At 31.0% G+C, this 26180-nt stretch overlaps 4 protein-coding genes and 1 pseudogene across 5 annotated transcripts; 4 read left to right on the plus strand and 1 right to left on the minus strand.

The window, feature by feature from the left end:
• Positions 1-417: 417 nt before the first annotated feature.
• LOC125866029 (uncharacterized) lies at positions 418-1001 on the plus strand. The gene is made up of 2 exons (XM_049546313.1): positions 418-576; positions 667-1001. Exons 1-2 carry the CDS (start codon positions 421-423, stop codon positions 982-984), a joined length of 474 nt encoding a protein of 157 aa, XP_049402270.1. The 5' UTR covers positions 418-420; the 3' UTR covers positions 985-1001.
• Positions 1002-1301: 300 nt separating this feature from the next.
• On the minus strand, positions 1302-2447 carry LOC125865515 (oleosin-B6-like). The gene is made up of 4 exons (XM_049545712.1): positions 2129-2447; positions 1740-2048; positions 1631-1690; positions 1302-1499 (listed from the first exon to the last, which is right to left on the minus strand). Exons 1-4 carry the CDS (start codon positions 2402-2404, stop codon positions 1302-1304), a joined length of 843 nt encoding a protein of 280 aa, XP_049401669.1. The 5' UTR covers positions 2405-2447.
• Positions 2448-13193: 10746 nt separating this feature from the next.
• Positions 13194-23005, plus strand: LOC125864566 (anthocyanidin reductase ((2S)-flavan-3-ol-forming)-like). Of its 2 annotated transcripts, XM_049544585.1 has the most exons (6): positions 13194-13279; positions 20344-20424; positions 20686-20852; positions 21377-21589; positions 21925-22298; positions 22848-23005. In XM_049544585.1, the coding sequence occupies exons 1-6, from the start codon at positions 13240-13242 to the stop codon at positions 22981-22983; spliced, it is 1011 nt and encodes a 336-aa protein (XP_049400542.1). In that variant the 5' UTR covers positions 13194-13239; the 3' UTR covers positions 22984-23005. The 2 variants fall into 2 exon arrangements, with proteins under 2 accessions (XP_049400542.1, XP_049400541.1); XM_049544584.1 differs by lacking the exon at positions 20344-20424 and having other exon boundaries at positions 13224-13360.
• Positions 13558-18216, plus strand: LOC125864565 (anthocyanidin reductase ((2S)-flavan-3-ol-forming)-like). The gene is made up of 5 exons (XM_049544583.1): positions 13558-13760; positions 14129-14295; positions 15138-15350; positions 17060-17442; positions 18036-18216. Exons 1-5 carry the CDS (start codon positions 13640-13642, stop codon positions 18169-18171), a joined length of 1020 nt encoding a protein of 339 aa, XP_049400540.1. The 5' UTR covers positions 13558-13639; the 3' UTR covers positions 18172-18216.
• The window catches only part of LOC125864564 (putative anthocyanidin reductase), a 31671-nt pseudogene continuing 25682 nt past the window's right edge, over positions 20192-26180 (plus strand).

Raw genomic sequence — 26180 nt, forward strand, 5'->3', positions numbered from 1 at the left:
ATTTCCAACTACACACTTAACCTTTTCGGGGGTCCTATTACCCCCCTGAACCTTTTTATTTTTATATTATTTCACCCTCAAACGCTGATGTGTCCACATACGTGAACTAACCTTCGTGAGGCGCGTAACAATGTAATAAAATGTCCACGTGGAGTCCAAATAATCCTCCCAACGGTAACTTTACTCTTTATATAACCCATACATTTATTTTTTATTCTTTTCTCAATTCATTTATCTCCATCTCTTTTGTTCTTGAACAAAAGCTCTCTCTCTTCTTTGTTTTTCATCCACCATTTTCAAAGCTTGAATTTAGTTGTTGTATCTTCTCCAACTAAGATTGAATGTAGGGTTTGCAATTTTCTCGGATTTCCCAATTCGACAGCTTGATTTTTTTTTCACTTTGTGTTATTAGGGTTAGGAATGTCAAATGCAAAATTGAATAAGCTATGCATGGAAGAATCAGACCCAATGCTCAAAACCATAGTACGATGCAAACATGGAAGTTTGTTGCATATGCAGACTTCTTGGTCGAAGTCGAATCCCGGAAGACGATTTTGGTCTTGCCCCTACTATGGTGTATGTGAATTTTCTTCAGTTGTTTGATTTTATTGGGTTTAATTGATGTGAATGTTAATAACATTAATATATTTTTTTTTATTTTTTCAGGAGAACAATTGTCATTTTTTCCGATGGAGAGACAGAGAAGAAATCGATCCAAGATCCCAATTTATCCTCCCAAAATTGGTGAACAAAATCAAAGAGTTGGAAGATGAAGTTTGGAGGAGACAGATTCAAATCAATGAGCAACAAGTTCTGATTGATAATTTGACAGTAGAGAAGAGGTTCAAACGAAGAAAGTTGAAATGGTGTACGTTTGATTGGAAGGTCATTTTGTGTATTTTGATTTGTGTTGTTGCCTTGTTCATCAACAACCTATTTCAAAGTAGGGTTCATTCAAGTATTGAACTAATTGAATTGCCATAACGTATGTGAGTAGTGAGTAGTGAAAGGAGTTGAAACTCTCTTTTGGTTATCATATGTAATATGAGAAATTTTGTATATCAATATATGAATCTTTTCGGATAAAGTAGTTGATATAGTAGTGTCTATATTACAACAAATACGGGAGAAATTGAATAAACATAACACCATTTGTAAAATAGAAGGCCTTTAATTGACATAATCGATTGTAAAACAGGCCTCACATAAGGTCAAAGTACAATCAAAAACCAAAAACCAAAAACAAAAACATAATTTGATGTTCAATACTAATACATCATCATTCAAAATAGGAAATATTTTCATGAACTACTTCCTTTTGATTTTTTTCTTTGTTCCTCTCTCATTTCTTGAAGTTTTCTTGTTGAGATTGCTGCTTTTCCATTCCATTTCAACTTGGGTGCAGTACTTGGTTTGTAACCAATATCACCAGTAACATCAGCAGATTTTGTCACCTTTGTTGTACCAGTAGAGAAGATCTTACAACTTGACATCCCAGGCTGTATTCAAATTATGAAATAATTAGTGAGTGAGTTGAGTTTGTAGTTAAACATAAAAAAAATAGTATAATTGAATCAATAGAAAACACTTACATTGAGAGCTTTGAATCCATTTTCATCTTGAAACACACCCATTCCAATGACTGTTTGCCTTTTGTATGAGGTTGTGCTTCCCCTACCCCTTCCTCTTCCTTTGTTACTATTAGTTAACTGGTAATCAGCAGGTGTAGAAGATCCAACATGGTAATTAGCAGGTGATGGACATGTAGGAGGTGCACTAGCTGCTGCAGGTGGTCTTCCTCTTGCACTCTTTGCAGGTGTTGCAGATGCATTAGGTGGTCTTCCTCTTGCACCTTTTGTAAGTGCTGCAGATGCACTAGGTACTGCCAGTGGTCTTCCTCTTGACCTCTTTGCAGGTCCTGGAGATGCACTAGGTGCTGCAGGTGGTCTTCCTCTTGACCTCTTTGCAGGTCCTGGAGATGCACTAGGTGCTGCAGGTGGTCTTCCTCTTGACCTCTTTGTAGAATGCTCACCTTCTGTTTGTGCTTTCTATAAATATAGTTAAAAATAATTGTAGTTATTACATATGAGATCTCTATCACATACCAAATTAAAGGTAAAGATGTTACCTTTGGTCTGCCTAAACCTGAAGTTTTGCCATTTCCCTTGTCTATATTTGATGGTTCTTCCCTTGTTGATGACTCAACCCTTTGTGGACATCCTCTCTTGTTGTGGCCTCTAACATTACAGTTACTACATGTCATGGCAAGTCCAGTTCTAGGTAGCTTTCCAGATTTTTTACTCTCACCAGCTTCCTTCTTTCTAAGTTTACCTGGCCTGCCAGGCATGCTTTTTATTTCTGGTGGTGCAACTGTGGGGTTAGTAGATACAGGCCACATCTCCATGTTTGTGACAGGTTGAAGGACATTGGCATAAGTCCTCAAGTAAGTTGCCTTACTATAGCAGTTGTCAATGTAGTCAAGAGGTTCACATTTCTTAAAGTAAATGGCAGCCACAACATGTGCACATGGTATGCCTTTTAACTGCCATACCCTACAACTACAAGTCCACCTACCAAGATCCACACTGTGTTGAAATGGCCCTTCTTTCACTTCAAATCCATCAACTCCATTAAATTCAATATTACAATTCATTGACCTATTAATATTCTCCTGTAGTACCTTCAAAGACATTGGAGAGAAATCACACATCCAAGTATTTGTGAACTCTCTTAAGTTGGCTATTCTTGTCATCATCTTTACTCTTATCTCATCAAGCATAGTAATAATTGTCTTGTGCCTAGCTGCCAAGATCCATGAATTAAAGCATTCAGACATATTGTTGTCTACAGAATCACATTTTACTTGACTATTAAAGTAAACCTTACACCAGTACTCTATGTTGTAGTACATAAGATCATCCATCATTTTTTCTGGACCAAGTAACTTCATCTTTGCAACATTTTTCCTCAATTGAGATTCAAAGGTACTCTTTGCAATAGACCAAAACTGTTGTCTTCTTTGGAGACCTCTCCAGTCCTTAGCCCAGTTAGCTAAGATGTGTCTAGCACACATTCTATGTTCAGCAAGAGGTAAAATATTTAAAATTGCTCCTATTAATCCCTGTAATAGTTCTAGATATGTTATAATAACAAATATATGAAAATTGATAAAGATAAATACAAAATAAAATAGTACACATACCTTTTGCATATCTGTAATCAGGGTGAGATCTTCACCATCTCCTAGTCCTAGATCTTCCTTCAACAGTTTGATAAACCATGTCCATGTCTCTTTCTTTTCATACTCAACTACTGCCCAAGCAAGTGGCAGCATCTGGTTATTACCATCTTTGGCCACAACAACTAACAATTGTCCTCTACAAACTCCTTTAAGAAAACAACCATCTAAACCTATGCACTTTCTACAATTTTGGAATGCCTTCTTCAATGGATCAAAGCATATGTAAAAGCTCTGAAATATTGGCCTACCAAGAGCATCAGGTTCACCAAGTTTAACAACACAAGTGCTCCCTGGATTGGTCCTCAACAATTCATCTTTATAGTCAAGAATTTTGCCAAATTCCACAATATGATCACCCATGATATCTTTCAACACTTTAGCTCTTGCCCTCCTAACAGTAGTCTTGCCAACATGAATTTTAAATTTTTTCCTTATCAACTCTTGCAACTTGAAAACTCTTATATTTGGCTGCTCATTAATCCTTTTTCTAAAGTGTGTAGATATGAACTTTGCATTACACAAATAATTTCTAGTTGTGCTGTTACAACTATGCTTTGGATTGTAAGTCTTTATCATGAAATCATTTGTTGTTTTGTCAAGACATGCAAACAAAAGCCATGGGCAACCTTCCTTGCACCTACATCTAACTCTTTTTGGCTCATTCACACACTTCTCTATTTGAACTCTTTTCTGGACAGCATATTTACTAACTGCTCTTCTAAATTCATTCACATCTGCAAAGACCATACCCAACTGCCATACAACTTTCTTGGCAGTAGGATCATGTATAATTTTCTGATTATTTGGTCTCCTCCTTCTTTTTACAGTTCTTGGTAAATGTACTCTTTCAGATTCAACACATTCATCACTAAATTCATCTCCATCTATTTCAAAACTTCCATCATCAGAACTTGCAAAATAAGGCTCATCACCTCCTAATCTTCCTTCAACACTTATTTTACCTGTTTGAGTTTCATCAAAACCTAAATCTGCTCCAGCTTCACCTACTGGTACCTCTTCAGTATCAACTGGTACTCTCTCTTTTCTTTTTCTTCTTTGAAAAGATCTTTTTTCAGCCCTCAACTCCCTAACCTCTTCATGTACATCACTACCATAGTCCTCATCATCATCTCCCACCAATCCACATTCAGACTCAACACTATCTTCAGTTGAGTAATCAGAACCCTCTTTTTCTAAGAAATCAGATTCAACAGGGCCTGAAACTAGATCATCAGCATCTTCAATACTAGGATTTGCAGCAGTGACAGGAGTTGTAGTGGAAGGAGATCTAGGAGCAGCAGTTGTAGTGGGTGGAGTTTTAGTGGAAGGAGATTTAGGAGCAGCAGTTGTAGTGGAATGAGTTGTGGTAGTGAAAGGAGATCTAGGAGAAGAAGTTGTGGTGGGAGGAGTTGGGGTAGAAGCAGATCTAGTATCAAAGGTAGTAAAAGGGTCTTCACCTACCCCACTTTGTTCATTTACTTTATTAAAAGTTGAACCAGATTCCTCCATATACCCATGAGGAACATTTTCTAATAAAATAAGGGTGGGGTCCACAACTGCATCATCAATCAAGTGCTTTACATATACCTCCACAATATCTCCATCTTCCAAAGAACAACTTAAGTCTAAAATATCCATATCATTATGAATATCTTCCAAAATACCACTGTTAGGAGGTTTAATACTAAATGTGCAAGTTGTTGTGTATCCTAATTCTTTAATGTAGCCTCTTAATTCAAAATAGGACAGTCTATCCACATCAACATCCAAAAACTCTGTAACTTGCCCACCACTGTAAACTACTTGTCCACTACTCAAATCTAATACTCCACCATGATACCATCTTAAAGTAACCAAAGTAAATCCACTCATCTCCTACCTGAACAGAGGTAACACTAGTAAGGAATGAGAAACTCTACTTTTTGAGGTTGTACTTTACCAGTAAACTACAAGACTATATAAATTCACGAAAACAAGTAAATAACTATTAAAACCCCTAATAAACTACATACAACGACACACATATCAAAATAGCATTTGAATGCCTGTGCAACAAATGCCCTAAAAATCAACACTACCATCAAAACTAAAATCAAATATCAACATAACATTCAGTTGGTAAAGAATAACGTTCAATTAGAACTAACCCTAATAAACATTAAAAGGCCCTAAAAACCTCCACACTACAACACACCAGTCAAAATAGCATTTGAATACGCAGCAAAAATAAAACCCTAATCAAACACTAAATCAAAGTAGTATTTAGCTAGTAAAGATCTAACCTTTTCTCAGAAGAAATAGTAACTAAGCTTCCGAGCAACGTCAATAATGGAAGATCGTAGAGAAAAGGAAGAAGAACTAGAGATTTAGGAAGAAGATTGTAGAATTAATCTAAGGAAGAAGAATGAGGGTTAATTTGGTTCAAAGGTAAAGGTAGAAGAATGAGGGTTAATTTGGTTCAAAGGTAAAGGTAAAGTTTTATGACACGTGTCAATATGTGAGTCGTGTAAAGTCATGGGGTCCACTAATATATACGTGGACAGCGCGTGCATACAAACATTTTTTATAAATCTGGTTTAGGTGGACACATCAGCGTTTGAGGGTGAAATAATATAAAAATAAAAAGGTTCAGGGGGGTAATAGGACCCCCGAAAAGGTTAAGTGTGTAGTTGGAAATATGGCTAAAGGTTGAGGGGGCATTTGACCCTTTTCCCTACTGCATTACCTGTTCTTCCAGCGGTAGATATCAATGCCATTGGTGGTGGAAATATACTATCAAGGGATCAACAAATGCAACTCATGAGACTAGTGAAGAAGGAATAAATATGGAAGACTTTATCAAGAATTAAGGACACTAAGAGCCCTGAATATATATGATGGGTTTAAGGCGTGCTTCTTTAAGAGAGGTTGGTCCATTATGGGGAGGAGATCAGTGAAGGATTTCTTCAACACATGCCAAATGTATATGCCAGTAAATTGTACCTCAATTACTCTGACCCATGTTTAACAATTTCAATTTTAAACAGTTCAAGGGGTGATAGGATTCCCGTAAATTTAAAGTGTGTAGTTGAAAATTTGAATATAGATTAAGGAGGTATTTGGCCATTTTCTCTAAAATATCTATACAAATAGAACAAAATGATGTAATTTGAGTAGAGATATATCATCATCCTTATCAATTATTGTTCAAACCTCATAAATATCTTCCTCTTCATAATTTTTCTGTTTAAATCTTTCTTTATGTTTTTTTATCATGCTTGAATGAAAGATATTTGTTAACAAGAGTTATGACTTGTAATTAATTTGATGTCATTTAATTGCTAATACCGGAATTAATTGATGATCAGTAAGTATTACAATTATAATAAGATTAATTTAGTAAAAATACAACTCTGTGTATATATACCAGTAAGAGACTTGCATAAATCACAGGCTATAATTCGTGCGCCGATGAACTCAGATCTGAAAGGCATTGGTACGTATTGTTTACGTTTCTTCTTCATCTTCATCTTTTTCAGATCTGCTGCTGTCTCCAACAAATCCACATCGTATTACAAATGTAGATATTATTATAGAATAAAATTTGTATTATATGTGTTTTGTAAATTGTTCTATATGTATTAAACTGTATTATAGATATTCCGTTTGTTATTGTTGTAAATGAAAATTGTTTTCTTATATATATATATATATATATAAATTTCCTGAAAAAATATTGTCAGACAAATTGCGTAAAATATCAGCTTATAAATTTTACATATCATCTTTTAGCCTAATTTATAAAAATGATCCAAATGACCAAATTATGTAAAATATCAGTCCAATTTCTCTAAAATAATACTGTAAAATAAATATAAGTGCCGTTTTAAACAATTAGCTTAAGTTTTTAGATAACATGATATATCACACATTTCAACATATTATTAGAATAAATAGTAATACTAAATCTTACCACAACCATCAAAATCCACACATGAAGAAATGTGTCGAAAATATAATTAAATAAAATATAGTATGTTGCCATGTGAAGTGAGCAAGGAATTTCTTGTTGTCTCACCCTACAAGAACTCCTCTCCCTCATGCTTTCATGTTTATAAGGATCTTGAAGAGAAGCCCTTGAGGGAGAGACAACAAGCAATGCCTAGCTTGAAAATTTTCTAATAATAATGAGCTTTTATATGTTTTTAGAAGTGGAATAGAGTAGCTTATTTATAGGCAGCAATGAGAGATCAATCAAAGGGGTGTTAAAAAGGAACCATGGCACTTGACATGAGTGGAAAAGTTTTATACTTTTCCATTTTAATTTGTAAGAAAATTTATGAATCTTATAATTTTAAATTAAATATATATGAAATGTATCAAAATGTTCTTAAATTTGTGATTTTATTGAAATTAATATTAAAGAGAAGAGAAAGAGCCACTCTTTTTGAAATACACTAAAATGAAAAATAAGTCAAATAAATTGAAAGAGAATTTATCCTAATTTATGTGACTGTATTTAATTAATCAACAAAATTTAAAAGATGAAGACCAAAAAACCTTGTGGTTTTAAAATATAATGTTAATACATATATAATTATAACTTATCTCAGTATATCTCGAAGTTCAAAGTAAATTATTTTAAAATAAAAAGTATAACATCATTCTTTTTTAAGCAAATAAAAAGGAGAGTACACTTTATAAATTAAAACAAAGAGAACAAAAAAAAGAAACAATATATATATATATAGATAGACTTTGTGCTGAAGCAGGCACATCCCATTAACGTGCCTACTTCAGCGTGTTTCGAAAAAAAAATTAAAAATATTTCTTTTGTTCTACTTTAATTGGTAAGAAAATTTATGAATTTTATAATTTTAAATTATATATATATATGAAATGTATCAAAATGCTCTTAAACTTGTGATTTTATTGAAATTAAAATTAAAGAGAAGAGAAAGAGCCACTCCTTTTGAAATACACTAAAAGAAAAAATAAGTCAAATAAATTGAAAGAGAATTTATCCTAATTTATGTGACTGTATTTAATTAATCAACAAAATTTAAAAGNTTGTTCTACTTTAATTTGATTAGTGTATAATTTTTTTTAAAATTATGGGATCCGTTTTAGCTATGACTTTTAGTTTAAAATTATTTTTTTTTAGTTAAAGCTTTATTATTTTGAATGTTGGTAATATTTGTTTGTATCTTGTAACTACTTTGAGTAAAAAATCAACGATCAATAATGAAAAATACTTTAATTATGAACATCTTAATGGACCTCTTCGCATTAAATTTGCACAAACAAAAAGTAATTAACAACTTAAAATATCTAAAAAACATATTAAAATTTAATTAACCTTTTAAATTATATCTATATCACATAAATTAAAATAAAAAAATAATAAATATTAGACTCGTGCTAGCACTGGCACCTGTCTCTGGTAATAGAGCTAAAGGAGAGTAGATAATTATTTTTGTCAACCATAGTGTATATAATTAAGAATAAAATTAAGCATCTCATGCATCCTCACCCTATTATTAATTTATCTTGTTTTAACCTATTTCTTTGTAGAAATTATTCCTGTCTGAATTATTGTTTTCTACTATTTCCTTTTCTTCATGGGATAACAACACGTGATGGAGAAAAAGAAATTATCACTACAACAAAAATAATTTTTAACGGTAATAAATAAACATGCTAATAAAGAGTGCTAAAATCTATACCGGCATTAATTAAGTGCCACTAGATTCAATGTCGCTAAAGGCTTTAGGAACATATACAAAGAGTGTTAATTACTGTTAAAAGAATATATTTAGCGACAATTAAAAATTTATTGCCACTAAAAATCATGTTTTTCGTAGTGTATAGAGATCTTGAACAGAAGCTATTCACAATTAAATTATAATATTATACTATTGTTTAATAATCACTTGGTTCCCTATTCTTATATAACCTTGAAATTCATACGTTATAGGTGGTATAAATCATGTAGTTGTCTGTTAATTGTTTTATTTGCTTCATATTTCGCTATTTTGCTATCACATTATTTTTATAATAAGCTTCAAAAAAAATTCTTTGATAATTAGATTTTAATATACTTATGAATATACGTTATTTATATGGAATGACAAATTTTGTTCACTTTCCTCAAAGGCCTCAGGTGCTAGCTACAATATAAACAAAAAATAAGAAAATAATGTCGGAAACCTTTGAGGGAGAGTGAACAAATATCATCATGTTAATTGTCAAAAGTCAATCTAAACGAACTCTTAAAAATAAAATAGAGCAGTCTATTTATTAGCAACAATGCACGATCTATCAAAGGGAATAAAAAAAAATCAATAGGACCTTAACATCTTTGTCACTTGGCACAAATTTTCATTTAAATTAAGTATTTTTATACTAATTATATAATATTTATAATTTTAAAAGTTTGAAGAGTTCAATAATGTATTTTAAAATCAAATCTATAAAGTTGAAATCTTAAATTAAAGTAGACAACAAATTTTATCCGCAGAAGATAGAAGTCAACCCTTGAGAATAAAAAATAAAAGTATCTTATTCTCATCCTATACGAATCATTTTATTAATTTAATCATATAGGATTCCTTGTACGAACAATTTTGTTCTCTAATTGTTGGATTGAGTATATATCGGCACGTTATTAATTTTAAAAGAAAATCACATAGATCATAACGATAAAAAATTATATGCATAGAATATTTTTATTTAATTCATAATGTATAACATATGCTTGGACAATAATAATAACAATTATTTAATTATAGTAATTAATAGAATTTCTTTATTTTATTCAATCAATAAAACATGATATATTCCATTTATTTGAGAATCCTTACAACTTATAACCAGCCACCACGCCACATCTCATTACTTGGCTCTTTGATGAGGAAATTATTCATCTTATATTATATTATATTAATAAATTAAATAGAATCAGATTCACATCTTTTATGAGACTTTTTTGGACAAAAGATTTTGGATTAGAAATTTTGTGAGAAAGAAATCAAAGCATTTGGGTAAGTGAGTTTTCATATTTTTTTTATAATAATAAATTGTCGTGTTTAGATAAGTTGACATGCATCTTGATTAATTTTTCGAGATATTTGCCACATCCCACTACCAACATGTCAATTTATAGTTAAATAACAAAATTCATCGATAATCTTTATTATAGTATTAGTATTACTATATTGTTAGTTATTGATAAAGTTCATAGATATTGTCTTGATTCTTGAATTGAATCCACTAACCAAACAATAATCATACAGGTGGCGGCTATAGCTATGCTTGCTTAGACTTGGTGAAGATTAATATCAAATTAGGAATTAACCAGACATTATATTCCGATAAACCTCCTTTTTCCTAGAGAAACAATCAATCAATTAACATATGGCAAGAAGTGTGTGAGTTTTGAGAAGTGTGAATGAAAAATGAAAGTATTTTTTTTAAAGAGCACTAAGAGAAAAGATGTAATTTGAGTAGCACATTTTCACATTCGAAAGTAGGGGCGTACATGATCGGGTTGATTCGGGTTTTTCAAATATCAAATCAAACTATTTGTGTAAAAATTTTAAATTTATAAACTAAACCAAACTAATAAAATTCGAATTTTTTTGAGTTTTTCAACCTCGGGTTGGTTCGGGTTTTTCAATTACCAAACCAAACCATTGTGTCGAATTTTTTAATCTATAAATCAAACCAAACTAATAAACCTCGGATTTTTTTGGTAAAATTTGCATACAAACATATAATTAACTTGTGCTCCAAATATTTCTTTAGTCCAACCAAAATACAATTATCTAAGGTGTTTCTTAAGAAAATAACACAAAATATGAGATGAGTGATGACACTAAAATATTCAATAAAAAATAATAATGAAATCATCATATAAATAAATATTGCAAAAGTCATAATGAAAATGATCATAATTTATAAGTACTAAATCATGCTAAAATAAGTTTAGTAAGTATTAGTTACATTACTAAATATTTAAGGAAAATTAAAATTAGATTATGTATTTTAATTGTCTAAACCAATGTAAACCTAAAGAACAAATATTCAATATTAATGTCATTCTTAGTGTTGAATTGATTTTCTTTTTGCATTAGTATTAATTTGATTTTGATTTAAGTTTTATTATTATTATCAACATCTATGAACTATAATCTTTATTGGACCATTCCGAATTCTAAGTTTTAAACTTGAAATAATATATTAAAAGATAAAAACTATGAAATAGTATAAGAAATATTTTATAATTATATCAATGTAAATATTTTTATATATAAAATAAAATTTTAAAATTACATATATAATGTCGGGTTGGTTTGGTCTTGGGTTGATTTTTTTTAGTTAAAACCAAACCAACCCAAATATAGTCGGGTTTTTTTTTTCCAATACCAAACCAAGTCAAACCAAACCACTAGTCGGGCTTTTTGTTCGGTTTGACTCGGTTTGCGGTTTGGTTTGGTTTTCGGTTCGGTTTGATTTTGTACACCCCTATTCGAAAGATTGTGACTTTTCAATAGGGTTATAACTTTTTTGATAAGGCACAATAGACACATGTATATACTATCCTTTATTGGCTATAATAGAGGGGTTTCTGTAATGACCCGAAATGTCATATTTAGAATTTTTTGTATAATTACTATTTTACCCGTGCCAATTGTTGCTCTGAGTCATTTCTGATTGGTTTGTGAAATTGGTTTCAAGTTTTGAGTAAAAAGTAGTGAATTATGTAATTTTACAGTTTTGAAAGGCTAAAGTTGTTAAAATGTGAATTTCAGTGTCTTTTGGCATGGAGTTTTGAGTCTCAGAATGAAATTTCGTTGATTCCATCATTTCCAAATTGTGAAATTTTGTCTAAGAGAGTGACCTGATTCAACTTCGGAGTCTTTTTGTGGAATTGATGTCTTAAGTTGGAAATTGTTGAGATTTTAGTTTTTGAATTGAAATGGTCGACATTTAGGGTTTCGATGCTCGGATCGGATTTTCGACAGTTCCCTTGAATACATGGGATGATTTTAGGCCTACAATATGTCTTGGTTAGATTTTTAGAGGTCCCGAGCTTAGTTTGACCTTTTAGGAGTTATGTTAGTTTCTTGTGACTTATAGAGGTTTCGGGTGAAGGAGACCTCATATTCGTGATTCAATGGTTCCATTGAGTTTGGAACTTCGATTTTAGTTAGGTAGCATATTTGGTTTGTGAGGTTTGGATTGCGTTCGCGGAGGGTAGGAGGCTAGAACTCCACGTTTGTGGAGGAGCTCCCACGTTCATGGAGGGTTAGATGTCAGAGCTTCGCATTCGCGGAGAGTTAATGAGCCGAGGGTCCGCGTTCACGGTGGACCCCTAGTAGTGTTTATTTCCAAATTTTGGGGTTCTTCTCCATTTTTCAACATTTTAGAAATCCTTGGAGGCAATTTCTAAGAGAGAATTTGAGTAAATTTCTCATCTCGCAATTCATGATGGAATTAAGAAACAACTCTATATATAGGTATATAAATTCTTTCAAAGAGTAAATTAGAGAGTAGTGGGATATTAAGTGAGGTAGAACATATATGATAGAAGTTATGATTATGACATGCGTTAGCACACCATCATGTGGGATTTGAACTTGAAATCTCAATCCTAACAGAAAAGGGAGGAAAATATAACAAGATATAATGCATTTTGATATTTTCTAACTTCAATATCATGAATTTGAATCGCAAAACTCAATTATTAGTACTAAGCATAATAATGGGATCTTAAAACATGCAATATAATGGGGATGACTTTCAACTAACATGTTCAGTTGCATTGATACTATAAATAGTTTATTATATACACCAAACTAGACTTTTAACAGATAATAATACAATAGGGCAAAAAAAACACATGGGGTCTAGTTTTATATAGTCCACAAGCTCCATTTATCAATCACTTAAAGATCATATATATCTCAAATATAGAATTGGCTGAGGAGGAAGAGATAAAGCAAAAGGCCCAACAAATGGAGGAGAAAAGCACTTGCAAGGTTTGTGTTACAGGAGGTGCAGGGTACATAGGTTCTTCTCTTGTAAAAAAGCTTTTGGATAAAGGTTACATTGTTCATGCTACCCTAAGAAACTTAGGTATGTTTAGTGGGTATTTTCATAAATATTTTAATTGAATAAGTGAGAAAAGAAAAAAANTATTACAATGTCAACGTAACAAAGCCTTTTAATTTCTATATATATAGATACACCAAACTAGACTTTTAACCTATAATAGTACAATTGGACAAAAAAAAAAATACACATGGGCTTTAGTATTATATCATCAACAAGCTCCATTTATCAATCACTTGCATCATATATCCCAAATATAGAAATGGCTTTGAGGAAGAAGAGATAAAACAAAAGTCCCAACAAATGGAGGAGAAAAGCACTTGCAAGGTTTGTGTTACAGGAGGTGCAGGGTACATAGGTTCTTCTCTTGTAAAAAAGCTTTTGGATAAAGGTTACATTGTTCATGCTACCCTAAGAAACTTAGGTATGTTTAGTGGGTATTTTCATAAATATTTTAATTGAATAAGTGTGAAAAGAAAAAAATAGTTCTGTCTTCACACAAAAAATTAGAAAGTTTTCAAGTAATATTTCAATGAGAATCTGTTTAACATCATGTGTTTTCGTAGTAAGCTGGTTTGATAGAAAATGAACGGGAAAATCATGTTTTTATAACATAAATTTCTCATTGATTAAAAAACCTCTTTTTCTAGTAGTGGTTATACTTATATAAGATCCTTTATGTTTTGAATGATTTGAGAGTCAACGGACGATATTTTTGAAGAATTCGAACAACATAACTCCAATATATATGGATGTTTTTAAAAATGATTAGTTAAGTTGATTTAAATGCAGAGGATGAGTCAAAGGTGGGGCTATTGAAGAGTTTAAGTGGTGCAGATAAAAGATTAAAGTTATTTGAAGCTGACATTTATAAAGCAGAGGAATTTGAGGAGGCTATTCAAGGCTGTGAATTTGTTTTTCATGTTGCCACACCTTTGTTGCATTCTGAAGGTTCTCAGGTATGGAATTTCATCCCCTTTTCCACTGATGACACTTATCAAAAATTTACATTATAATATATAACATTTTTTTTATTTATTTTAGTGTATATATTTTGATATTGAGTCCCTTTGAACATAAGATTAAACACTATATTTTTATTTTTCAAATACCTTTAGTAAAAATTCCGAATCCACTACGTACTGTGTTTCTTATCTCCAATTTTGTTTGAGTTTGAGTTTTGTGGATTGACATTATAAATTATTATTTTTTAATCATCAAAATTGATTTATTATAATATGTAGTTATGTACTCTCTTCATTTTAATTTATGTGTCATAATTGAAATTTCGAGAGTCAATTAAGATTTCTTTGACTGAAGTTTCTTTACATGTTTTTTAAATATTTTATAAGCTATGATATTATGATAACTATTGATAAATCAAGAATTAAAATAGTTGAAAAAAGTATTTTATATTTTCTTATTTACTATAGATAAGCTAGAGACTACTTATATACAAAAATCTATAATTACAAACATGATTTTCGCACTATGTCTCGCACAATATGAAGTCATATCTTACGCAAATATTAATGGTGTAATTCTGCATAGTTGAAATAGAATATTCTACCTGATCTTTTTGAATCATTTATGTTATGGTTAACACTTTTTTTTAGCATAGTTTTAATATATTTTTTTTTTAAAAAAATAATTAAAACTCTTATGTTTGAGTTCACGATAAATTTAAAAGTTTAAATATCAAAATTTCAACTGTATTATATAAATTAAAAAAGAAAAGATTATTATTTCTTTTTATTTTTGTTTCTTTTATAAGTAATTTTGACCTTAATATTTGAAACAGTACAAAGATAGAACAGAGGCAACAATTGATGGAGTGAAGAAAATTGGAATGATTTGTCTTAAAAGTGGGAGAGTTAAGAGACTTATCTATACTGCTTCTGTTGTAGCTGCCTCCCCATTGAAGGAAGATGGAATTACTTTCAAACAATTAATGGATGAAACATGTTGGACACCTCTTAATTTCTCAAATCCTTACACCAAACAGTGGCTTTGGGTGAGCCTAATGTTTTTGATCTCTTTGTTTCAATTTGTTTGATTTTTTAAAATTTATTTTTAAAAAATGATTCTTTCTCGTTTTAGCAATCTTTAATTTCAAATGTCCACATGACATGTTTAAGATTACAAGATACAAAATTATTTTGATACATTTGACATATATTTAAATTAACATTACAAAATTGAAAAATCTTCTTTATTTTCTTAAGTTATATGTCCAATTCAAAATTCAAAACTTAAAATGGAGGAAGTATTTCATTTATGCTCCTATAAATATGATGCATTAATAAAGCTTTTTATATCATTGTGTCATGCTAAGAGATATACAATGAATCCAATGAATCTCCAATTTCTTGATGTTTCTCTTTTGAATCTATTTTTTCATTTGTTTTATACTTAATAATATAGTAATATATTAGATGACTTACCATTTATTCTATGTTAATACTAATAAAATATATAAGAGTTAATGGTTAAAAATATATCTGAATTTTTATAATTTTTTTCTCGGGTTTCACGTCTTTAACTATCAATTGTACTGAACCGAAAACCGAAAAAAAATCCGACTAGTGATTTGGTTTGACTTGGTTTGGTATTGAAAAAAAAACCTGACTATATTTGGGTTGGTTTGGTGTTAACTAAAAAAACCAACCCGAGACTAAACCAACCCGACATTATATATATAATTTTAAAATTTTATTTTATACATAAAAATATTCACTTTGATATAATTTTTAAATATTTCTTATACTTTTTCATAGTTTTTATCTTTTAATATATTATTTCAAGTTTAAAACTTAGAATTCTGAATGGTTCAATAAAGATTATAGTCCATAGATGTTGGTAATTATAATAAAGCTTAAGTCAAAATCAAATTAATACTAATGCAGAAAGAAAATCAATTCAACACTAAGAATGACAATAATATTGAATATTTGTTCTTTAGTTTTCAATTTGTTTTGGACAATTAAAATACATAATCTAATTTTAATTTCCTTTAATATTTAGTCATGTAACTAATACTTATTAAACTTATTTTAGCATGATTTAGTACTTTTAAATTATGATCATTTTCATTATGACTTGTTAATTTGCAATATTTGTTTTATGCGATTTCATCATTATTATTTTTTGTTGGATATTTTAGTGTCATTAATCATATCATATTTTGTGTTATTTTCTTAAGAAACACCTTAGATAGTTTTATTTTGGTAGGACTAAAGAAATGTTTGAAGTACAAGTAAATTATATGTTTGTATGAATACTTTACCGGAAAAACCCAAAAAAATCCGAAAATCTCGAAAAAATCCAAAAAACCCGAGGTTGAAAAATCTAAGTTTTATTGGTTTGGTTTGGTTTATAAATTTAAAAATCCGACACAAATAGTTTGGTTTGATATTTGAAAAATCCGAACTAACCCGGCCATGTACACCCCTAAATTCATCTATATATGTATCAACACACACCTAGTTGAGTAGATGGTGATAGTTTAGGTGGAAAAAAGAACAAATGATAATTATTGTCCTAGTCAGCTTCAATGTGTGTTTTATACAAATACTGATAATTCAGGTAGAAAAAGTGAACAACTAATAGTTAGGGTGTGAAATTCGCAAAAAAGTGACAATTCAGGTGTATTATTGACATTGCATGTTTTTTTCATAAACATGGCATAAAACTTAAATTTTGTAATTTATTTATTATTTATAGGATTATGTAGAGTCAAAGATGCTAGCTGAGAAAGAGATGTTGAAGTTTGAGAAGGAAGGTTTAGAAGTGGTTACATTATGTTGTGGCCTTGTAGGTGGAAACACTTACTTACCTTATATCCCAACAAGTGGTGCTATGTTCTTGTCAATGTTAACTCAAGAGGAGATTCTCTACAATTCACTCAAGTTTTTAGAGGAACTTACTGGAAAAGTTCCAATTGTGCATATTGAAGATGTGTGTGAAGCTCATTTGTTCTTCATGAATAATGTTGTTGATGTTGGTTCTCTCAATGGGCGTTTCTTGTGTGCTAGCTCATTTGTTTCTACTGCAGAGATTGGCACTTACTATCAACACAATTATCCAGAGTTTAAGGTCAACCAAGAGTAAGACATTATATCAACCTTATTACTGATTACTGACTTGTGGTCTGGTGGGATGGTTGGAATTTCTCCATATTTAATCATATGTCTCGGGTTTGAGCTCTTGGTAGAGAAAATATCATGTTGGGAGTGCTCTAAAAATGAATCCTGCAATACGTGAATTTGAATAATTAGTCTAACTACAGTACGAATATCGAATCAGGTGGAAAGCCAAAATAAGATAAAATAAATAATTTGATAGCATTAATCACAAATTAAAAGAGAATTTGACTTGTGTTTGGTTCTATGGAAAACGTTTTCCAATTCTTGGAAGGGTTCTTAAGGAAAAAAAAGTAGTTCTTATTTATTTATTTATTTATTTATTTATTTGTGTTTTTTGGTAAAAAAAGCAAAAACATATTGTCCTAAAACTATATTATGGGGTGGGATGCCACATGGCTGGGGTGGTCAAGGGGTGGGCGTTAGGGTCATTAGAAGGTGGAGATGAGACAATGAACTTATAATGTTGTTTATGAGACTTGTTTCTGCTACTAAACTAAGTCATTTTCCTTATTTTAAGTAACTAATTATTTTCCCCGGGAATATGTTTTTCCCAGGTACTTGTATGATCCCAAGAGAGAAATCAAGTGTGGATCGAAAAAGTTGGTTGAGAAAGGTTTTGTGTACAAATATGGGATGAAGGAGATATTGGATGATTGTGTTATTTGTGCAAGGAAGAATGGCATTTTATAGTAACAATGAATAAACATCTCATGATGAAAGTCAAAATTCCATATTTGAAGTGTAATCTTTATGTACGTATCCTTAATTAATAATTCCGGGATAGAACGGAATAAATAATTCAGTAATAGCGATACTTTAAATTACAGAGTTTCAACGAACTCAAATAATGGTGAAAACCACACTACGTGACACTTTGTTTTATTTTTCGAAACAATGCATAACAAGAGGGGAAGAAGAATTTGTTGAAGAATGAAAAAGTTTCACAGATAGTTAATAAAAAAGATTCATATAAATTTTATAAAAAATGAGTTTTGGATTTAACTCAATCCCAAAAATCAATACATGAGTTATACCACCATTTTTTTTTTTTGTAAATTTATGATTATTGACATGCAGTGGCGGATCCAGGATTTCTGTGAAGAGGGTTCGGAATATAAAGAAGAAAACATGTAAAAATTACAAGATGAAAAACTGAGTGAGATAGGAGGAAACTAGTAATTTGAATCCAATAAGTTTAACTTGCCTTGTCATGCCACGTTAAGTTTTTTTTTACTTTTACCCTATTTCATCGAGCTTTTTTTAAAAATATTTCTTGTGCTTTTTTCCTCTTTTATATTCCAGTGTTCTACTCTCTTTTTTTTTTTTTGATTTTTTTTAATTCAACCACTAAGATATTATAATAAATATTCATAAGATAAATAATTGACATCATCGATTTTTTAGTTCATTTAATTCAATTTACTAGGTTAGTCATTCGTGAAAAAGACAAATGATAAATAGAACAAATAAGTTTAGTTTAGTTTTCATCTTTTTAAAATCGAATTGAAAAAAGAAGAAGAAAGAAATACTATAAAATTAAGGGGGGGGGGGGTGGTGGTAATCAATTAATTAGATTTTATTAAAAGATTATTCACGACTTTTAAATTTCTTCATTCGATTAACTTTTATCTAATTTATTTTATATAATATTTTTTGTAAATCAATTTCAAATTTTATAATAATTCATCGTTAGTACATGAAAAGAGATTTATGTAGAAATAAAATGATAAGTATAAATAAGAAGAATAGTAGACAAAAGTATCTAAAATATGTCTAATAAATTTAAACAAAGATAAATTGAGAAAAAAAATAGCATAGAGATAAAAATAATGATAACAAAAATAATAAAGTTTTACATTGAACCAAAAACAATGAGGCATTTCATTGAGTTGGATTTGAGCCCGAAACCAGAGCCCATTCAGCCTTCCAAAAACAATGAAATGGAGTTGGATTTGAGCCCAAAACAAGAGCTCATTCAGCCTTTCAAAGCAAAAAAAAAAAAAAAACAAGTGGGAAAATGTTACAAGTGAGAATTGAACCCCAAACATCTCGGTCAAAGATGAACCCCTTTGCCGCTAAGCCATGCTTCTCTTTTGTTTTGAGAGGGTTCATTTTAATATATGTACTCATAAAATCAAAAATAGACCTTATATATACAATGTAATTTTTCGACGAGGGGGTTCGGGTAAACCCCCTGACCTCCACGTGGGTCCGCTCCTGTTGACATGACAAGATAGAATATACTTTAATATTTTGTAATTTTAATACTCCCTCTGTCCCTAATTATTTATCCACTTTTCAATTGACACACCTATTAAGAAAACAATAATTGACATATTGAGTTTACCATTTTACCCCTATTAATTATGAAGTGGATGGAGTAAAAATTTAAGATTTTCAAGAAGTTCTATCTTTTTCAAAATTAATTAACTGAAATTATAATAGGTAAAAAAATTTGTCCTTTCTTGATTTGTCAAAATAAACAAGTAAAAAGGGACATATAAAAAAAGGAAAATTTGACAAGTAATTAGAGACAGAGAGAGTATCATGAATTTGAATTGTGATACTCAATTTTTTGGTACTTAGCATAATAATGAGATATAAACACATGTTAAGTTGCATTCATGGACCATGGTACTATAAATATTTCATTACAATGTCAACATACCTAAGATTTTAATTTCCATATAGAGATATAGTACCAAAATATGGGGTCCCCTAGTTTTATATAGCCCACAAGCTCCATTTATCAATCACTTAAAGATCATATCCCAATTATAGAAATGGCTGAGGAGGAAGAGATAAAGCAAAAGACCCAACAAATGGAGGAGAAAAGCACTTACAAAGTTTGTGTCACAGGAGATGCAGGGTACATCGGTTCTTCTCTTGTTAAAAAACTTTTGGATAAAGGTTACATTGTTCATGCTACACTAAGAAACATAGGTATGTTTTTAATTTCCTTTATTCCTAAGTTATGTCGCTCGAATTCCTCAAAAAATAATTATTTTTCTATTAAAAAATTTCATTGAAACATGTTCAATGGTATTTTCATAGATATTTTGAACGAATCAACGAGAACAGAAAAAAAATAGACTTTTACACATTTTTTGTTCCACTGTTTCAATGAAAATCTATTTTCCACGCATGTTTTTGTAGTGTGTGGATGTTTTGTTAAAATGATTTGTTAAGTTGATTTAAATGTAGAGGATGAGTCAAAAGTGGGACTGTTGAAGAGCTTAAGTGGTGAAGATGAAAGATTAAAGTTATTTGAAGCTGACATTTATAGAGCTGAGGAATTTGAGGAAGCTATTCAAGGCTGTGAATTTGTTTTCCATGTTGCTACCCCTTTATTGCATTCTCAAGGATCTCAGGTATGGAATTATGAGGGGCGGATTTAGAAGGGGGCGAGGGTGTTCGTTCAAACTTTTTTGATAAAAAAATATATTACATATATATATTGCATTCTCAAGGATCTCAGGTATGGAATACAAGACTAGAGGTTGGCTTAGTGATTTAGGCATTCAAGATTTACCTTAACTTTCCAAGTTCAAATTCGTGACACTTACCCCAATTCGGATTGAGTTTGATTTCTATGCATTGACATTATAATTAGTATTATTTTTTTCATCATCAAATAAATTGATTTATAATAATATGTATTCGTTTTAATATATATGTCAATCAAAATTTTCTTTGACTTTTTTTTATATTTCTTTTAAATATTCTATAAACTTTGATACCATGTTAAAGAATTGATAAATTAGAAATTATTTATTCACAAAGATTTATAATTATAAGCATGATTTTAACACTATGTCTAACACAATATGAGCCATATCTTTTTATTTTTATTTCTTTTATAAGTAGCTTTAATTGATCTTGATATATGAAATAGTACAAAGATAGAACAGAAGCAACAGTTGATGGAGTGAAGAAAATTGGAAGGATTTGCCTTAAAAGTGGGACAGTTAAGAGACTTATTTATACTGCCTCTATTGTAGCTGCCTCCCCATTGAAGGAAGATGGAATTACTTTCAAAGAATTAATGGATGAAACATGTTGGACACCTCTTAATTTCTCAAATCCTTACACTCATCAGTGGCTTTGGGTGAGCTTAACTAATGCATTTTATTATTATCATCCTAAAATTTTTATCAATTTCATATTTCAACTATCAGTTGTTCCTTTTTTCTACATGAACTATCATTATTTATCTATATATATATATATATATACACTAAAAACACACCTAGTTGAGTAGATGTTGATAGTTCCGGTAGAAAAATAGAACAAATTATTATCCTACTCAGCTTCGAAGTATGTTTTACTAATACGTAAGTAGTGATAATTCAGGTAGAGAAAACGAACAACCGATATGTAGTTAGAGTGTGAAACTTGCATAAAACATAAATTTTGGTTATTTATTTATTTATTTATTTATAGGACTATACAGAGTCAAAGGTGCTAGCAGAGAAAGAGATATTGAAGTTTGAGAAGGAAGGTTTAGAAGTGGTTACATTATGTTGTGGCCTTGTAGGTGGACACACTTACTTACCTTATATCCCAACAACTTCTGGTATATTCTTGTCAGTGTTCACTCAAGAGGAAAATTTGTACAATAAACTCAAGTTTTTAGAGGAAGTTAATGGAAAAGTTCCAATAGTGCATATTGAAGATGTGTGTGAAGCTCATTTGTTCTTCATGAATAATGTTGGTTCTCTGAATGGGCGTTTCTTGTGTGCTAGCTCATTTGTTTCTACTGCAGAGATTGGCAATTACTATCAACACAATTATCCAGAGTTTAAGGTCAACCAAGAGTAAGATGTTATTATCAATCTTATTACATTGTGCATTACCGACTTGGGTTGTGGTGGGATGGTTGAGTTTCCTTCATAATTAATCAAAGGTTTTGGGATGGTCAAGGGGTAGGGTCGGGGGAATTGGGTGGGTAAGGAGGATAAATAAACATAGAAGGTCACTTAAAACTTTTTTTCTATCCTTCTATTAAGGAAGTCATTTTCTCTGTTTTTAATGCCTTTTCATGTGCGAGTCTGATTCTTTTTCATGAGCCAAACACGTGAGAATTTTTTTAAAATATAGGTGGCGGTAAGATTTGATCTCGGGATCTTTGTCTACACTGATATCATGTTGAAGTGTGACCATCTCATTTAAAAACTTAAAGTGTTAGAGAGAGCAACACTTTTATTATTTATTATATTTTCAACACACACCCCTTGACCATCCCACCCCTGAATATAGAAATTTGATCAATTGATCACATGGAGTAAAATTTCCTGTCATGAATATGGTGATATTGTTGTCAAATGTGATGTTTAGTTTCCTTTCCTAAAACTTGTCAATCTCAGGTACTTGAATGACCCCAAGAGAGAAATCAAGTGGGGATCGAAAAAGTTGGTTGAGAAAGGTTTTGTGTTCAAATATGGGATGAAGGAGATATTGGATGATTGTGTTATTTGGGCAAGGAAGAATGACATTTTATAGTAACAATGAATAAGCATCTCATGATGAAAGTCAAAATTCCATATTTGAAGTTGTAATCTTTATGTACGTACTCTTAATTAATAATTCTGGGATAGAACGAAATAAATAGTTCTGTAATAGCGATATTTTAAAATTACAAAGTTTCAACGAACTCAAATAACGGTGAAAATCACACTATGTGATACTTTATTTTATTTTTCGAAACAATGCATAACAAGAGGGGAAGAAGAATTTATTGAAGAATGAAAGAGTTTTACATTGGTAGTTAATGAAAAAGATTCATATAAATTTTATAAAAAATGAGTTTTGGATCTAACTCAATCCCAATAACCAAAATACATGAGCTACACCACCATCTTTTTATTTTTGTAAATTCATGATTACTGACATGACAAGATATAATACACTTTAATATTTTGTAATTTTAATACTCCCTCTGTCCCTAATTACTTGTCCACTTTTGAATTGACACACTTATTAAGAAAACAATAATTGATATAAATGAGTATACCATTTTACCTCTATTAATTATGAAGTGGATTGTCACGACCCAGACCATCGTGATTGACACCCACACTAACCCTCCGATGGGAGAACCGTTACTACAACCCAACTAACCAAACTAACACAACTACAACATTTAAAGATATGAAAGCATGTTTAAATGTCTAAAGGAAAAATAGAGAGTTCCCATAAACTCCGAAGTCTAACAAAACAATTGCAGAAATAATGCTTAGAACCTGAAAATCAATGTACCAAAACATCTACGAATGACAAGTCTAAGAAAGTGGATGCAACCCATCTAACAAGAGAATAACTAAAGTACTAGTCTAAGTCCGAATAAGATGGACCGAGCAAAAAGAGAACTGATCGCAGCCTGGAGAACTGGCTCACCCTTGAATTCGATTGATCACGGATCTCGTAGATGAGGTCTGTCAGTAGCCGCCTGGAGATGTCCTGTACTCAACAAAGAAAGAGCAAGTGCAACATCAGTACACAACCACATTGTACTGGTAGGATCAATCGACTATTCCAACAAGTGAAACATATGCAAATAATCACAACATAATAAAAAAAGCATATATCAAACATATACAATATTAGTCATCATTTCAGAATCAATGTACAATTTCACATTCTCAATAATACGCATATACAACAAGTCATTGGTCCTTTCATGGAACCCATACCCAAAATGTTAGTGTGCCGGATCGTGAATTTCATTCCAAGTTAGTGTGTCGGATCGTGATACCCGTTCCAATATATATGTCGGTACGTGACATCTGATCCCAGTTAGTGTGTCGGAACGTGACACCCGTTCCATTCAACAGGTCACAATCACAATGTATATTCTCACAATCATACAATCAAGTGTTGATTCATGGCATACAATCCTTTATTCATATTCATTTACGATTAGTGTGATCAATAGTGCAACATTCGCAAACATATATGCATTATAATGAAGCAATTACTAACATACATCACACAAACATGAAATCACAACCATCACCTACCTCGAACAAAGCTTGAATCCCTTAAGAAACTTGATTCTTCCATTTCCGAATTCTTTTTGCTTGTTCTTGGTCTACAAACAGTCAATATAATGCGAGGATCAATAAACAAGACCTAATTACCCGGATTATAATCAATAATATCAACCCTAGGTCAAACCCTTGATCCCCAAACCCAGATTATGACTTTTTCCACCATAATTCCCAGATCAAAACCATCCCCCATCAATAATTATCCAAGAAACTAAGTTCTACACATCAAAAAATGGATTCGGGGAGTAAAAACCTTACTTTCGGTGCTAGAAGAGGTGTAAAACCTTCAAGAAATATCCCTGGGTCTTTCCTTAGCTCTCAAGATCGAATGTTGTAGAATAATAACGTTTTTGGGGTTTATTTCCGACTTCAGTTGCGTCTGTCCCGCTATGGCAACCCACATCCCGCCACAGTGGCCCAGCCCCTGGCGGGGAAAATCCCGCCTTGTCGGCTTGCACGGAAATAAAGAGAGAAATTAAGAGTTCCAAACCCTCATTTCACAACACACCTTCATCCCATGACACTCAGAAAATACTCGTTCACGCTAAGATCAGTTTTGGGAGTTCTACTCGCCTGAATTCGATTCCGTAAAGTCGTACGGTTTCTTGAACGTCTTAGCTATCTACTCATGTGGTTAAATTCATAATTAGATCTCCCATTTGTTACTAGATTTTCCTAGACTTCACTGACTCCGATTTCGTCCAAATTTGGACTAGGTTGGGAAATTTCAAATTACTATCAAAAAGTTTTTCGGTTCAAAATTTTTCCCCGTTGGCTTTTCTAGAACGATGGGAACTGGTCGTTACATGGATGAATTAAAAATTTAAAATTTTCAAGAAGTTCTACCTTTTTCAAAATTAATTTATTGAAGGTATAATAGATCAAAAAAAATAAAAATTGTCCTTTCTTGATTTGTCAAAATAGACAAGTAAAAAGGGACATATAAAAAAAGAAAAATTTGACAAGTAATTAGAGATAGGGGGAGTATCATGAATTTGAATAGTGATACTCAATTTTTTGGTACTTAGCATAATAATGAGATATAAACACATGTTAAGTTGCATTCATGGACCATGATACTATAAATATTTCATTACAACGTCAACATACCTAAGATTTTAATTTCTATATAGAGATACAGTACCAAAATATGGGGTCCCCTAGTTTTATATAGTCCACAAGCTCCATTTATCAATCACTTAAAGGTCATAACCCAATTATAGAAATGGCAGAGGAGGAAGAGAAAAAGCAAAAGACCCAACAAATGGAGGAGAAAAACACTTACAAAGTTTGTGTTACAGGAGGTGCAGGGTACATAGGTTTTTCTCTTGCTAAAAAACTTTTGGATAAATGATACATTGTTCATGTTACACTAAGAAACTTAGGTATGTTTTTAATTTCCTTTATTCCTAAATTATGTCGCTCGAATTCCTCAAAAAATAATTATTTTTCTATTAAAAAATTTCTTCGAAAAATGTTCAGTGGTATTTTCATAGATATTTAGATTGAATCAACTAGAAAAGAAAAAAAAGACAAGTGTTTTTACACAGAAAAATTAAGAATTTTTTTTAATATTTCAATGAAAATCTATTTTCCACGTGTATTTTCGTAGTGTGTGTGGATGTTTTTAAAAATGATTTGTTAAGTTGA

The sequence above is a fragment of the Solanum stenotomum genome, chromosome 5 (assembly GCF_019186545.1).
Source record: "Solanum stenotomum isolate F172 chromosome 5, ASM1918654v1, whole genome shotgun sequence".
Lineage (NCBI taxonomy): Eukaryota > Viridiplantae > Streptophyta > Magnoliopsida > Solanales > Solanaceae > Solanum > Solanum stenotomum.

Coding starts and splice junctions, on each gene's coding strand:
- LOC125866029 (XM_049546313.1), top strand. CDS start 421: ATGTCAAATGCAAAATTGAATAAGCTATGCATGGAAGAATCAGACCCA. Junction 577..666: donor GGTCTTGCCCCTACTATGGT/GTATGTGAATTT, acceptor TTATTTTTTCAG/GAGAACAATTGTCATTTTTT.
- LOC125865515 (XM_049545712.1), bottom strand. CDS start 2,404: ATGGAGATGTGGCCTGTATCTACTAACCCCACAGTTGCACCACCAGAA. Junction 1,691..1,739: donor CATCACCTGCTAATTACCAT/GTTGGATCTTCT, acceptor ATAGTAACAAAG/GAAGAGGAAGGGGTAGGGGA. Junction 1,500..1,630: donor GCAAACAGTCATTGGAATGG/GTGTGTTTCAAG, acceptor ATTTGAATACAG/CCTGGGATGTCAAGTTGTAA.
- LOC125864566 (XM_049544585.1), top strand. CDS start 13,240: ATGGAGGAGAAAAGCACTTGCAAGGTTTGTGTTACAGGAG. Junction 21,590..21,924: donor ACACTCATCAGTGGCTTTGG/GTGAGCTTAACT, acceptor ATTTATTTATAG/GACTATACAGAGTCAAAGGT. Junction 22,299..22,847: donor GAGTTTAAGGTCAACCAAGA/GTAAGATGTTAT, acceptor TGTCAATCTCAG/GTACTTGAATGACCCCAAGA.
- LOC125864565 (XM_049544583.1), top strand. CDS start 13,640: ATGGAGGAGAAAAGCACTTGCAAGGTTTGTGTTACAGGAGGTGCAGGG. Junction 13,761..14,128: donor TGCTACCCTAAGAAACTTAG/GTATGTTTAGTG, acceptor ATTTAAATGCAG/AGGATGAGTCAAAGGTGGGG. Junction 15,351..17,059: donor ACACCAAACAGTGGCTTTGG/GTGAGCCTAATG, acceptor TATTATTTATAG/GATTATGTAGAGTCAAAGAT.